This window comes from Notolepis coatsorum (genome assembly GCF_963971535.1).
Source record: "Notolepis coatsorum genome assembly, chromosome: 5".
Lineage (NCBI taxonomy): Eukaryota > Metazoa > Chordata > Actinopteri > Aulopiformes > Paralepididae > Notolepis > Notolepis coatsorum.
In genome coordinates, this window is record NC_140169.1 from 84,634,235 (window position 1) to 84,651,097 (window position 16,863).

Consider the following 16,863-nt stretch of genomic DNA (forward strand, 5'->3'; position numbering starts at 1 on the left):
TTTTGTAAAAGCAATACCTCACTTCAGGCCGTGGCATATGGTTATTAAATCTCCGTTACCCGGAAACACCTTAGCTGTGATATAATAACCATTATATCACGGCCTGTCGTGAGTTATTGCTTAATTATTATTAGGTTTCCTTCAAATCACCGAAATCTTACCCCAGTGATCCAGCAGCGATGAAGACCACCCAGTGATCCAGCAGTGATGAAGACCACCCAGAGATGCCCTTACCCCAGTGATCCAGCAGTGATGAAGACCACCCAGTGATCCAGCAGTGATGAAGACCACCCAGAGATGCCCTTACCCCAGTGATCCAGCAGTGATGAAGACCACCCAGTGATCCAGCAGTGATGAAGACCACCCATAGATGTCCTTACCCCAGTGATCCAGCAGTGATGAAGACCACCCAGTGATCCAGCAGTGATGAAGACCACGCAGAGATGCCCTTACCCCAGTGATCCAGCAGTGATGAAGACCACCCAGAGATTCCCTTACCCCAGTGATCCAGCCGTGATGAAGACCACCCAGAGATGCCCCAGACTGAGTGTCGCAGCGTAGATTATCATCCCGACCAGAGACATGAAATAAACCACCAGGGTCGTCTGTCTGAAAAACAAAAACCACAACATCATGAAGGGGGGAGGGACCGGGGACGTCATTGAGAAGGCCCTGTACCTAATAGTGTTGTCAAAAATATCGAAAAATCGATACATATCGATTCTGGATATTTAAAACGGTTTCAATACTCATTTCCCGAAATAGCGATATTTAATTATTCATATACATTTTTTTATTTTTTTTGTATAAGGAAGCTGCATTGTTCATTTCAATACCTGTAATAGTACAGTAGTCCACACACACACACGTGTGCATTCAGTTAAGTTGGAATATGACTGTAATACAAAGTTTGTCAGGTACATGCAACACAGATTACAGTGTTTACATCCGTCTGCTTGAGAAAATACCATGTTCTGTAATGAAAATTATTGAAGTGAGATGAACAGTTATTTTTAAATGTGTGATCTAAAAGATAAACAAAGGGTTTTAAAAGTGTTATATTTATCTTCTCGTATAGTACCAGAGAGAAGCTGAGTCAACCAGCAACAAAAGCAAAATTTATAAAAAAAAAATAAAAAACATAAATTTTTTATTTTATTTTTTGTACATTTTAAGATTGAACCTTTTCCCCCGTGGTATCGAAAATGGTATCGAATATCGCTACTTTTCAAGGTATCGTATCGAAGTTCAAAATTCCAGTATCGTGACAACACTAGTACCTAATAATTGTGCTTTATATTAATCCCCTTGGGGAAATTCATCCTAACTATTTAGGAGCAGTGGGCTGCCACACATAGTGCAGCGCCCGAGGACCAACTCCAGTACAGTATGTACCTAGCATGAGTGTCTTTATGCAGCGCCCGGGGACCAACTCCAGTACAGTATGTACCTAGCATGAGTGTCTTTATGCAGCGCCCGGGGACCAACTCCAGTACAGTATGTACCTAGCATGAGTGTCTTTATGGTGTGGGATGAAACCAGAGTACCCAGAGGGAAACCCACGCAAACATGGTCGAGAACTCCACACAGAAAGGCCCACCCATCGGGTTCGAACCCAGGACCTTCTTGCTGTGAAGCAACAGCGCCGCCAACGACTGCGCCACTTGTACTTGGACCATAATCCATAATGCAAGATTAGTCGATTATAAAAAAACACTGATGTCTTCCGTCTTAATGCCTAATAGAACTATAGAAATCCTAATAAGTTGCTGGGCATTGTGTCCGATCCGCTGAGGTCAAAACAAGGAATGGAATGGCTACAACTGTGTACCGTGATAGAAGTTTATTTGTTTGGCTTCCTCCCCCCCTCCCCCCCCCCGACCTCAGCAGAGCCACCACACGCAGAGCACACGTCACAGCACATGACCCCAGACACCCCTCAACCCAGTCTTCACAGCGCCTCCATCTGGTCGCAGATACAGATCCCTGGCTTGGAAATGGGCATTTTGTCCCCTCTGCCATAGAATAAAATACCCCTGTAACGGTGTATAGTGCTATGTATATAGGCATGTATGCATCTATGTATGTATGTAAGGCTCTGTACAGACATTCTCTAGCTTGCTAGATGTTTAAATATGCATCCAGACAGACCATCATCATCCTTTCAATCAAAATGTTTTACAAGAACAACAGCATTCTTGGATCCAATTTAGCCTGAAACATTTTGTATGGCGCAAGGGCCATAGGTGTGATTCCTATGGGTGGCGACCCGATATCCCAACAATGTGCAATATAGGCCCCTGGTTCCAAAATAAACTACAATCTAATCCTTCAATTTCAGAAAGCAGCTTATATGGATTAGCCTACCGATCAGATTTCGAATGGACGTTTTTGATCAGGGATACAGTAGATTGTCAGAAGTTAATTTGAAAACAACTGGCTCAGAGTACAAAGCTTGGAGGAATATTCTAGGCATTCATCCAATTGACACACTGAGGTACAAGGCCTAGGGGGGGGGAGGGGGCAGGGGATATGCGCTGAAGGGGGTTGGTGAGGGCGGATGTTCCCCCCTGGACACATGGCCAGAGAGACACAATGAGTGGGGACCTAGAAGTCAAGAGTTCACTGCAAAATCAACAGGCTGCACCTGGACACACAGGACAAGTGAGACATGTCCCTCCATGGCGACACAACGACTGAATACAGAGCCACACAGCAAGCACCACAGGGAAGAGGACGACAAACAAAGTCGAGGAGGGGAAACGGAATAGCTAAGCAACAAACATCAAAGGTAGAATCTGTAATGTCGTCAAGCAGCGACCTCTAGGCAAAAGAGCCCTGCTTGATATTGCACTTTGTTTACTTTTTTTGTTTTGGTCCGATGTGTGGGTTAGAGTTTAGTCATTTATCCAGGGTTCCCACAGACATTGCAACATTTAATTAAAGGACTTTTCAAGTACTTTCCTAAGCACTATTTTTCATTTTAAAAAGGGCATTTAAAAGGATACACTTCACTTTCAAATGGTGTTTTTATAGAAAAAACATCTGATCCAATATTTATGGCTTAAAACCAATTTCCGACTATTTGTTACACTTTAAATAAAAAAATATTGTATTTATCATGGATGAACAAAACTTTCAATGTGAATGGTTGATTTTAATTTCAAGGACTTTTTAAGTACCTTGTTAAAAAATTGGTTGTTTTCAAGAATTCCAGACCTGTAAAAAAAATCAAGCACTTTAAGCAGTTCAAGGACCTTGTGCAAACCCTGTTTATCATACTGTGAATTTCTCCAGAACTCTGAGCCTGAAGCCTAAAGGCGCTCCCATAGTCCAGCAGACTGTACACAGAGCAGACTCCGCGGAGGTCCGCGCGGACTCTTGAGCTTTGATCTCAGCGGACAGCAGACCCACAGGTGCGAAGCTACTATTTTCTGACGCGCGGACATCCGCGCCGCTGACTTGGTGTCACACAAAACGCTGCTCAGCGTTTTGGTTGACATCGAACTGCATTTAATGTGACGCCGATCTGCATTTTACTCTGAACACTCGCTCCGTGCCCAGAGAGATGTTTGAATGGCTTTTCTAAATGAATTGTGTAAAATTGCCAGTTTTATTTCGAAATAAATAAATAAATATTTATAAATATTGTTATCTCCGTTTCCAATATTTTGAAATAAAACGGGTGCTTTTATTTCATGCAATGCGTGTCTTTTCAGCACCACGCGCTGTCCACCTCAAGCCTATACGGTACATTGCATCTCGCTGCCTATATACCTGTTATTCAAGTGCGTAAAACTGCCCGTTTTATTATAGAAATATTGGAAACGGAGATAACATACTCTTTATTTTGACATCGGATGACGACGACATGACAGAAGTTGAACAGCGTGGGGACAATTGTGTAAACTGGCGCGTGACATCTAGGAAATTGGTCCACGGAGGTCCGCTCGACTATGAAGGCTCAAAGAGTCCGCGCGGACCTCCGCGGAGTCTGCTCTGTGTACAGTCTGCTGGACTATGGGAGCGCCTTAAGGTGTGGCCAGCAGCAGTAGCAATCACTTTGTTTACAGACCAAAACCAAAACTTTAAACAAAGCGCAATAATACCATGTCGTCATCTATTGCCTAGAGGTCGTTGTTTGACAACATTACAGATTCTACCTTTAAAAAGCATCAAATAAATGACAGAACAGTGCTTGTATGGCTGGCTACTTGGGTGTAAAATACTAAACAGACAAGTGTACGAGACCAATGAATTAATGGAAATCAGTAAAGTAAACATTTGATTTTCCATTTCATTGGCTCCTGGAGCTCGTTCCAACACGTGTCATTAAGTGGACATTTTTAGCACGAGTGGCCCGAATGGAAATCGACCCTCCCTCCATTCGTTCGACCCCCCCCCCCCATGCTCTACTCATTGAGCTGCAGGATCACTGAGTAATTTCCAAATAGATGTCCCTGGCTTAATTCTCGTCTACATGTTCACCCCTGGCTAACATTTGACACAATTTGAGACTTGGCAGAAAGCTGGCGTGACCTTTAGTGTTTTGTAATCATTTGGGTCCGTGTCCAGCCGGTGTGGTGCAATGACTGGCACAGGCGGCACGGCCACCGCGATGGCAGAGCGTCGCCGTGTTCCTCCTCGTCTGTGAATGTCTAACCTCACACCCAGACCTCCCCCAAGGTCTGGCCACTCATCTTGCTCTCAGAGACGACTAGGAGGGTGTTTCTGGTGGCGCCATGTGCCCGGCTTTTTGAAGTGGTAAATGCCGGTGGTCAAATATAGGGAATATTAATAAGACCTACAGTATATGGAAACGTTAATAAGACCTAAAGTATAGGGAACGTTAAATAATATCTACAGTATATGGAAACGTTAAGACCTACAGTATAGGGAACGTTAGTAAGACCTACAGTATAGGGAACGTTAATAAGACCTACAGTATAGGGAACGTTAAGACCTACAGTATAGGGAACGTTAAATAATATCTACAGTATATGGAAACGTTAAGACCTACAGTATAGGGAACGTTAGTAAGACCTACAGTATAGGGAGGGGTACCTTTCACATTTGAACCGATACCGGTACCTGTGAATCGATACCGGTACCCAACGGTACCTTTTTTCGGTACTTTAGTCTCAAGAAATTTAATTTACCTACCTCAGTCGTAAAAAAAAAATCCAAACTTCAAATAACTACAATTTCGACAGTTTTCGGCTTGTCATTGCTCCGACTGCTTTGTTGTTGAATCAAGTCAAATCCTAGGTAAGCATATATTGTGCGTGTGAACGTTGACATGAAAAAAAAAAAAAAAAAAAAAAAAAAAAGTGGTTTCTCACTTGATTCGATACTCGGTAGTACCGACGTGTTTCGGTTCGGTGCCTCAAAAGTACCGAATTCGGTACCCATCCCTACTACAGTATAGGGAACATTAATAAGACCTACAGTATAGGGAACGTTAAGACCTAAAGTAAAGGTGGAGAATTATCCAACGTTTTTCCCAATATATTTATCATTATTATCCTTCATTATTATCATGAGTAACATTTATTGTATACATTTATTGCATGAGTTAATTATTATCTGGTGCCGCCTAGTGGACGCACTTTGGAATATGTATTGCGACTCTGAGCAGGTAAGCTGTCTCTGCGCCGGCGCGTTGCGCTATTTAAGTGACACTCTCAGTCTAGACTGTAAGGTGAAAAGCCCTGTGGGCGAACTCTTGACTGGCCAACGGTACGTTGCATTATATGCACCGTTAATATCCGCATTTCTCTTTAATTCATAATTTATATCTATTTACTAATTAATGCAGTTTATTTCCTTTCCTTTGTATAGGTAAATAATCTGACTAACGTCTGATTGTATGCTGACTGACTAAACGCTGACTGAATGTACATGCTGACTATAGACTGACAACATGCAGACTGACTAACGTCTGGCTAACTGTTACCTGGCTAAACGTCTGGCTACACCAGGGGTGTCAAACTCATTTTCACAGAGGGCCACATCAGCATTATGGTTGCCCTCAAAGGGCCAAAGACCGTATAAATGTTAATGTAATGTAAAATAAATGTAGCTACTCATTTACATATTGTTAAACATGTTGTTTCTGTATTTATTACTTACTCAAGTTATACATATTGCATATGCATTTGCATAGATGTAAAAATATATGTTAGCTTATGTTATTTTAACAAATAATTTTAGTTTATCAGAACCCCATATTACTCCATTAATCAATGATCAAACCATTCAAGTAAATAACAAAGAAGAAGATCATCAAATACAAGCTATGACATTAAGTTTGTTCAAAACCTTTTTGTCACAGTCAAGAGGGGCAGAACTAACAACTGAGCTGCAAAGAACACGTGGGACAGATGTAGCAGATGTTACAAAAACAAATGGCTGCACACAACCTTGCAGAGGCCATACATCCAACTAATGGAAGATAGTTTAATTAACAGATTGCAGAATGGGTACAGTACAGCTCAATACACACAATTATTAAGGGGATGCAGACCAGAGAAAGACTTTCGACTTGCTTACATCAGGGTCCACCATTTTCAATTCGTAATGAAATTGCTATTATGTGTCTGCATGAACACACAACTGTAACTGTACTCAAAAATAACAAAATAAGGGTCGTCTCAGTTCACAACTAGTTGTGAACTGAGACAACCCTTATTTTGTTATTTTTGAGTACAGTTACAGTTGTGTGTTCATGCAGACACATAATAGCAATTTCATTACGAATTGAAAATGGTGGACCCTGATGTAAGCAAGTCGAAAGTCTTTATTATATTATATTATTGGTCAAGTTTTGGGTGGGACTTGTTTGTGTCCCTACAGCTTCTTATTCAATTGAGCGAGATGCTCGGTTATGTCACACAGCCAGTTTGCATCGGACAGTTCAGACAATATTTCTTCAACCCTTTGTTACCTATTCCGCCTGGATCTTTTTTGTATTTTGGGCTGTAAAATTGTCAAAGAATGTCTGAGGAGTAAGTGCTTTTGGCTTTTTTCCTTTGTTACTTCATCAATACCTCAGATGTTCAACATACATGTATGTGTAAGAATGTGTAATAACTAAGGCTGTCAAAGTTAAAGCTTTATTAACGCATTAACCCACAATTATTTTAACGCCGCTATTTTTTAACCCAAGATTAATGTTTATAATAATTTTTTTTTCTTTTTTTTTACCAGAGCTCTTGGGGGGCCACATCAAATGACGTGACGGGCCACATTTGGCCCGCGGGCCAGGAGTTTGACACCTAAGGGCTACACTATCAAGTACCGGCGGTTGCTAATTTGCAACCTAACTATCAACGAACTATTATCAGAGTCGACTTGGTTGAACATTACCAAATAACATATCGACCTCTACTAACATTATCCACTAATGCTTGGATGTAAGCTGCTACTAACTATCAGCTACAAGCTAACCACTTGTTTAATTGACCACCTGGTGATTATTACAACAAGGATGAATTGGATGCTGGACATCAAAGTCCAAATAAACGAACATTCTTATAAAGTCCAAATTGTTTCAATGGTTTGAGTATAAGTCATTTCGCCCACACCCTTCCAAGGGGGACATCTAGTTGACTCATTGACTGAGACTGCTAGATAATTGGACAATAGGGAACATTAAGACTTACATATGGAACATTAATAAGACCTAAAGTATAGGGAATGTTATTAAGACCTACAATATAGGGAACTTCAATAAGACCTACAGTATAGGGAACGTTAAGACTTACAAAGGGACTTACAGAGGATGTACTGCTCATCCAAATTATACATCTATGGTGATCAAGACAAGAGCCAGAGGTGTGGCCAGCCAGGTCATTGCCATAGTAACACACATTATCATGCATCTCATGTACGAGTCTCATGCATCAAACAAACGCCGATTTCCATAACATTATCAAACATTCTATGGCAGCCATTTTAATATGTAACAGATGAATGACCATTCAAGAATGTAGATATGAATGGGAATGGTTCAACAGATTAGCCTTACTTGTAGGTTTTGGTTCTGTCCAACCAGAGTCCACAGATCAGGGATCCGACCATGCCGGCAATGACAATCGTGAGTCCTATTCTCCCAGCGTTCACCTCTTCACCCTGAGGGGAGGAGAAGAAAGCAATATTAGTGACTTAATTAGTTGGCCTTTGACAGGAGGAAGTAGAAAATTGTTCTCATATAGGAACTAACTAAGTACATCACACACCACCCCACCTGGTCAGACCAGGTCATACCACCAGGTCATACCTTATTACACCACCCCACCTGGTCACACCACTCCACCTGGTCACACCACCCCACCAGGTCATATCACCCCAACTGGTCACACCACCCCACCTGGTCACACCACCCCACCTGGTCACACCACCACACCTGGTCACACCACCCCACCTGGTCACACCACCCCACCAGGTCACACCAGGTCACACCACCCCACCTGGTCACACCACTCCACCTGGTCACACCACCCCACCTGGTCACACCACCCCACCTGGTCACACCACCCCACCTGGTCACACCACCCCACCTGGTCACACCACCCCACCTGGTCACACCACCACACCTGGTCACACCACCCCACCTGGTCACACCACCCCACCTGGTCACACCACCCCACCTGGTCACACCACCCCACCTGGTCACACCACTCCACCTGGTCACACCACTCCACCTGGTCACACCACCCCACCTGGTCACACCACCCCACCTGGTCACACCAGGTCACACCACCCCACCTGGTCACACCACTCCACCTGGTCACACCACCCCACCTGGTCACACCACCCCACCTGGTCACACCTGGTCACACCTGGTCATATCACCCCACCTGGTCACACCTGGTCACACCTGGTCATATCACCCCACCTGGTCACACCTGGTCACACCACCCCACCTGGTCACACCTGGTCACACCTGGTCATATCACCCCACCTGGTCACACCTGGTCACACCACCCCACCTGGTCACACCACTCCACCTGGTCACACCACCCCACCTGGTCACACCACCCCACCTGGTCACACCACCCCACCTGGTCACACCACCCCACCAGGTCACACAACCCCCACCTGGTCACACCACCCCACCTGGTCACACCTGGTCACACCTGGTCACACCACCCCACCTGGTCACACCACCCCACCTGGTCACACAACCCCCACCTGGTCACACCTGGTCATATCACCCCACCTGGTCACACCTGGTCACACCACCCCACCAGGTCACACCACCCCACCTGGTCACACCACCCCACCTGGTCACACCAGGTCACACCACCCCACCTGGTCACACCACCCCACCTGGTCACACCAGGTCACACCACCCCACCTGGTCACACCTGGTCACACCACCCCACCTGGTCACACCACCCCACCTGGTCACACCACCCCACCTGGTCACACCACACCATTTGGTCACACCGCACCATTGGCGCCACTAGGGGAAGAGTGGCTGACTGATTTTCTGACTGAGTTCTAAAAAACACTGTGGTAAAACAATAAGACAGGACTTACAGGGTAGTGCTCGATGATCATACGGTTGAGCAGGGTGCCGACAGCATAGAAACAGCCCACATTCAGTCCTGGGGAAGAGACAAGTCAAGACATGTCTTATAAAAAGGTAACATTTGATAATATCAAGGAAATCCTAGGAGTTCACAGTGTGATTTGTGAAACCTTGTCAATTTCAACTTGTGAAAATCATGTGACTTTCTCATGATGACTAATTCACTGCCTTGTATTTAAAAACAAGAAAACTACGGCTGTGAAAAACAGGGTAATCATGAACTTGTAGTTCCAGTAGTGTATTCTGACTGTCATTTCAAACATTTCAAAGGAACTTATTTGAAAGTGTGAGCAGCCACACCCATCAAAGTATTTAAGCATTTAGCAGAATCTCTTCTCCAGAGCAACTAACAACATGAGTAGAATGAGTTCAAATTCCTGTATTACCTGTATGCCCCCCACCCCCACACAATGAAGTGCTACTGCATTATTCTATCGCAGCGGTTCTCTTTAACTTTTAAAAAATTTTGTTCTGGCAATATATTTTGGCTAAATATGCCTAGTTTAATGAATGTGTATTGATAACATAGTGCCGTTATTAAATGTTCTAATAAATATGCATGATTCAAGTTCAACAACGTGTGCTTTTATTTTGATATTCCTTAATTCCACGTTGAAATTATGCGGTGTGGGGAGTGTGGGATCGCCAAAAATATTTCCTAAATAAAATGGGGTCATGGTATAAAAAAGTTTGAGAACCCCTGTAATATATTCTATCGTATACTATATGTACCATTTCTGGAAAACAATAATTCTTGTATTCCGGTATTACCAGCCTTTCCTTCCTGCTCCCTCCACCATATATATAAATCAAGAAATTGGCATTCTGTAAAAGGCCTCTATTGGGTGAATCCATGTACTGTAGTTTAACAACACAGGACTGGATAACTAGCTGTTGGCTGCAGTGCCAAAGGTTTCAGTTTTGTTTGGAAGCGATAGCAGAGAGAGGACCGAGGCAGAGTTGGCACATCTTCTAGCCATCGTAATTATATAAAAATCTAGTGATATGATTTCATAAGAGACTGTGGTAAAAGATATATTTAAAAACAACATGAAGATAACATCTATTTATAATATTATAGGCATATAATCTTCCTGTAATGACAAATAAAATGATTGTTAACGCTGCTGGTTACCGATTTGTTTACAGCTACTGCTAGTCCTCAACACAACCTCCCCACCCTGCTCTAGTGTCCACTAGGACTGAATTTCTTTTTGTTGTGATAATTTTTTACAAATATTGCAAATCACAATATTAGAGGGAATGATCATGGTGTGATTTTTTTGCAGGGATTAACCCCTTAAGCCCTAAATATGAGGTCATAAATATCTCGGGCACCCTGGCGGAAACCGGATGAATTAGACGGAAATAAAGGAAGCTGTCACGTGTGTGTAGTCCTATGAAAGAAGAGACACAGGGCTTTCAAATTTCATAAAACTACTAGGGCTGACCTTCGAAGCTTTTTTTTGGCAATCGAAGCTTCGGGCCGAGCTTCGATTTTAATTCGAAGCTTCGATTTTTTTATTTATTTTTTTTATATTTTTTTTTATTTTTTAATTTTTTTTTATCTTATGTTGTGGGACTTGTACAGCACTTCTGTAAACTTTGTTGTTTTTAAATGTGCTCTATAAATAAAGTGGATTGGATTAATGAATTAAGTAGCCCCTTTCGTGACTGTGACGCAGCCAACAAGGTTTCACTCGGCTGTGTGATTTAATTCAAGGTGGATCGCTTTTGTCATTTGAACAACTTCAGATTTCATGGGAACTACCAATCCCCCAAATCAAGAATGTTTAAGATGAATGAAGTAAGATTTTGATTATTTGAAATATGACTAAACTATGCACAGAATTATGTCAGTCTACAAGGTCCGGATTCTACATGGTCCGGCAATGTAGACCTTGTAGACTCCACTACAGACCAATTATCAGTGAATGTCCATGCATTTTTATGAAGGGCTACTTCCAAAAAAAAAAAAAAAAAAAAAAAAAAAAACTCACCAAAACATCCCAGTAGCACCTTATAATTGTTATATAGAGATTCATATTTATTTATGTATTGCATGCATTTCTACATTTTATTTCCTATTTTGTTTATTCATCCAAGTATCTTTCTTTCTTATGTGTGGAATTCTACAAGGCATGTAGGTGTATATGAGGATTTGAGGATGCTATCCTTCAAACAGGCAATAGTGATGATATAATTTGGGCAGTGCCGAGCTGGGTTACTTTCCTCCAGTGTATTTGTCCCCCGGCCCACCCACCCACCCACACCCACCAGGGTTTTCGTTCGAATTTTTTTTTGCCGGTCTGAGTGTCCGGTAGATTTCAATCTACCGGACAAATGGGATCAATTCCGGTCAGTTTATTGAGCTTAAAAACAATTGATAGGCCTATATAAAGAATGACATCCTCAAGGCATTTATAAAAAAAACTAGGCTACTTTTGCGTATATACAGTCATTAATATATTCCAAATAAAATAAGTCCCTCGAGACTTCGTGCTGCTGCCGACTTGAGGTGTCGGTGGGCAGTCTGCCCGACATTAATAAACAGCAGTCTGTTGTAATCACATTTTTATGAGCTAACGAATTCCGTTATATTGGACATTTGTATTAATTATATCAAGCGAAGAACTGAGAAATTTGGCAGAGAGAGACGGCAACATTATCGTGGGTTTGCGTGATGTATATCTCCACCTCCCAACGACTTGGTGCTGGTCATAATGTCCGGTGAAAATAATTCCCTCTAAGCACAATTTGATTATTTGAATTGTATTAAAATAGGCTAAAATTAAATAGCCTATGCGATGAACGAAACAATTACATTTGTTTCATCGTTGCTTCACCAAGCAGGTCTAATAATGACAACTTTGTTGTCAGCGGGAGCTTGGTGGTAGATTTGCGAGAGCATGCAGCTGCAGACCCGCAGAGCAGAGGTGTTTTCAGGTCCGGTCTGGGGACTGCTCAGCAGCGCCCCCCACCCAATAGCTGAATTGCCAATGGCTGAATTGGAGTACTGCACTGTGCGGGCATAGCTCTGTGGGACTGCGGCTCTGCAGCTGCATGCTTCTCGCAAATCTACCACCAAGCTCCCGCTGACAACATCGTTGTCATTATTAGACCTGCTTGGTGAAGCAACGATGAAACAAATGTAATGATTGTTTCGTTCATCGCATAGGCTATTTAATTTTAGCCTATTTTAATACAATTCAAATAATCAACATTATGACCGGTAGGCTTGGGCGGTATAATTTTTTTCATACCGTCATACCTTAATGACCTAATACCCCGGTATACGGTATATGACGGTATGACTTTCATTTTCATCAGCGGGGTGGGGGGGGGGGGGGGGGTGGCGGAGCTAACAATATACTCGTTATTATCACCATACATAACGCTTGCTTATATTGAAACACGTTGAGATTAAGGCCGTTCTTTCAACCTGAAAGTGCACTTTCTTCAACCTCGAAGTAAACAAATCACAGAAGGTAGCCACTGCTGCCTGCCGGCACCATCCAGGTATCGACGTGAGCTAACTGTAGCTAGTTAGCCGGCAGCCCGGCACCATCGTATCAACGTGAGCCAGTTGCATTAGGATTAAAAAATGTCAACACTCACTCACCCCGTTTTATATTACATTCCCAAAGAAGTGCCTCCGTCTCTCGTAGTCTCGTTGTGCTGGATGAAGTCACTGGCGAGTCGACTCGTGGCGGCGAGGGTTTTGCTTAATGCGACAGTGTGTGCAAGTTTAGCTCTTGTTTGACAAAACGTTAGCCATCTGTGGTCAGGGAGCTCATCGTGGGCTGGAGTGACGGTGGTTAACTTCAACGCTTCATCGTTCAATGGTAACGTATTATTATTATTGCTTAAGCTTTAGCAGTCTGCTCAGAGATAGAGGAAATGCATACAGGTTAGTGTGACGCACCTCTGTGTTCTCCTCACGTGACTCACAATAGCCAATCAATCATTAGGAAACTGCCCTCTGCTGGCCGTGCTGTGTGTGTGCACTACAACCAATGCAGTCCCCGTCGAAACTCCGTTTCAGTGTAAATAGAAACTGAAACCCAACTGTGATTTTGACGGTATTGATTTTCAATACCGTCGGTATCTCTAAATACCCCGGTATACCGTAATACCGTCATACCGCCCAAGCCTAATGACCGGAGAGATTAAATATGTCGGAATTCCAGATTTTGCCGGTCAAATACCGGTAATTACCGGACAACGGAAACCCTGACACACACACAAAAATCGAAGTAAATTTTTTTTTTGAAATTTTATTTATTTTTTATGTTTGAAGCTTGTGCCATCGAACGAAGCTTCGAAGTATTTAAGACAGCCCTCACTATGCAGCTCACGCCAGACCCTGTCAAACTTGGAGCCGTCTGGTGTGAAATAGTTTTGCAACATTATTTTTCATGATTATGTCTTACGGGTCGAACTAACCTGAACATTATTGCCATAAAATATAATCATAGTTGTTTATTTGGTTTCTTGTACCTTTCTAAATTCAGATTGAACTCTGTCATTGGAAAGGGGAAATTTGGCCCGATCCATAGATGTATGACTTGGTCATAATAAGGTAATTGTGGTAGGCCTGATATTCTATATTCATATTTCAAATTGCATGTGTCCGGATGGCAAAACTCACAGTACAGTATCTACGAAACCCCCTGTAAAAATGTCTGGTCAATGTTAGCATGGTGTTATTCTCCGTCAAAGATTGAAACAAATTATATCCCACTTTTGTTCATTACAATTTACTCAAGCATAGTAACAGACACAATATTTCTGACACTGGGAATACATTCCCTGAGATTCATAGATGTCCTAGATACCAGGAATATGCAAATAGCCCCGGTAGAAGTGGAGCAATCTTCCATTTACTTGGGTATGTACTTTTAGGCAAAAAAAAATATGGCTAGGGTTTAAGAGGTTAATGTCTTGATGTTGTTGAAGTATTTAGTATAATGCATTGTGGGCCAGGACATCTCTGCAACACAACTTCGTTTAGGTTTGGGCCTGGATGTGGGTTCACCACACATATTTCATTCATATTTTATGTTCTTCACTATTTATTTGATCGTCTATTTTTAAGTATTTTATGTCAAATTTTACAGCATCTTATGTCTATCTTGATGTCTAGTTTTACTGTTGGAAAAAAGAAAAGGGTCGGCGTACCCTAAAGGGAAGATCTGCGTTATCCTACCCTAATGAGTATCGTTATTACCTGCATTGCTTTTACCTGTGGTGTAATTGCCGTAGTGCCCAGCCACAGGTGTTGTGGGTAACCGGAAGTGTAAATGCACGTATGTACCTAGGGTTGCCACCCGTCCCTTAAAATACGGAATCGTCCCGTAATTGGAAACTAAAAGACGCGTTCCGTATTGAACTGATACGGGACGCCCTATGTCCCCGTTGTCCCGTATTTTAAGGTTGCCAGTTTAGTGAGAGAAATGAGCCAGCCGAGCTACAAAAACAAGCAAAATTTGTCAAAGTTGGGGGAAATAAACAGACATGGCAACTCTGGTATGGTGGGCGTGCGCTCAGCAGCTCACCAACCAATGAGAATTAGCGCTTTCACGTTGCTAGGAAGAGTTCTGTGCCGCAGCTGTGCCAATACTCCGTCTGCGCGCTGCATGATTTCTTTTCGAAGATGCTTTGAAAATGTCTACAGCAGACACTCCACCGCGTCCTAAAAAGACAAAACGCCTCCAGAAGTACAGACCTGAGTGGGAAGAGGCAAATCCCTGGCTTGATAGTGTCAATGGAGATGTTTACAAAGCAAATTGTAAAGTATGTAGGCGTGTGTTTTCTGTGGCACATGGTGGACTGACTGACATTCTGACAACTGACTGACAACTAATTTTTTTATTAATCTTTTAATTTGGGTCACACAAGTGTTTCATTGTATTATTGTCCTCTTTCAGTAAAAGTGTTCCCAGGCTTTGTTTTTACAGCACTTTATATGCATACAGTATTATGCTCAAGTTGAGGCTATAGTTCAGCCAATTTATTTAAACAATGTTAAATGCAAATAAAGCACTTTAAACTTTAAGTATGACTAAATGCTTTCTTGACTATATATTAGTAACTGTTCCAAAATGCATAGATTTCTACGTATTTTAGGGGTTTGGGGGCTAGCTCTTTTTAACCCTTTAATCGCCGCTGACGCTGAAACACGTCCCCGCCATGCTTATTCTGCCGATGACGCTGGACAGCGTCTTTGATATCAATATTTCAAAAATCTGTGATCGAAATCATATTTCTCCCCCGGAGACATTATATGTACTGGTGAGCCCCTGTCAACTCTCTAACGGTTCAAGAGCGCCATCTGGTGGCCGATCGGCAGATCGCCCAGGGAAGAAATAGGGAAGTGGAAGCTGGTGCTCATTTCAATTTGGTCCGATCACTCGCTATAGGTCCCGGGACTCGAGCTCGACACAATGGATATCGATCCGTTGCCAATAACTCGATAAACAACATGATTTGGACTTATATACTATTATACAACCTGGAAATGGATCGGGTATTTCTACATCCCATAATAGAAAAAATTCTGTTCCACGCTCATCTCCCAACGGCGAGAGGAAGCTACGGTGAGTTTCAGCGTTATTTTGTAATGTCTTCTATACTAACTGCTCCAATGATCATATCACCCACACTAGATGAATGATATAACGTTGCCCACGGAATTATAAACGACCCCCCGCCCATCCGGTCAACATCAGATCATACTGTACGTAGTAACTTCTAGAAGTACGTGCAGTTGACATTTTTTATCTCGCGCCGATTGCTATCAAACTGTATACAATCATCAATATAATGCATTTAGGGCTATAAATCACATTCTGGAGAAAGCTGCAGAAAACGATAAAAACATACTTATACTTTAGACCGTATTTTAGTATGAATATGTGAATGAAAAAGTATAACGTTGCTACACCCTGAACAATAGATATAGGACTTTGAATGGGCCATGGTAATGTCAATTTAGCAATACAATTTAAAAAGTTATAGCCCTGCAAAGAAGGGGAACTTCTCCATGTTAAATAGGGCTGGCAAGGGATGGTAAATTATGAATTTAACCCCGGCGATCAAAGGGTTAATATAAATGTCATAGATTGTTTTATTTAGATTTCATTTAGATTTCATAGATTTCTATGCATTTCAGGAGTTTGGGGGGCTGGCTCCCCAAAATAATTAAATAACATAACCCTAACCCTAAAACCGAAATAAAGTAAAAAAATAAATAGTGACAAAAT

The 16,863-nt window shown here is 42.3% G+C and overlaps 1 protein-coding gene across 1 annotated transcript in view; it reads right to left on the minus strand.

Annotated features, from left to right (window-relative positions):
• Nucleotides 1–16,863, minus strand: part of flvcr2b (FLVCR choline and putative heme transporter 2b) — a 160,765-nt gene that overhangs the window by 82,950 nt on the left and 60,952 nt on the right. The window contains exons 4-6 of the mRNA XM_084313820.1: nt 9,547–9,614; nt 8,030–8,133; nt 499–609 (exon numbers count right to left, since the gene is read on the minus strand). Coding sequence (XP_084169946.1) covers nt 499–609; nt 8,030–8,133; nt 9,547–9,614 — 283 coding nt within the window. The remainder of the gene's footprint in view (nt 1–498; nt 610–8,029; nt 8,134–9,546; nt 9,615–16,863) is intronic.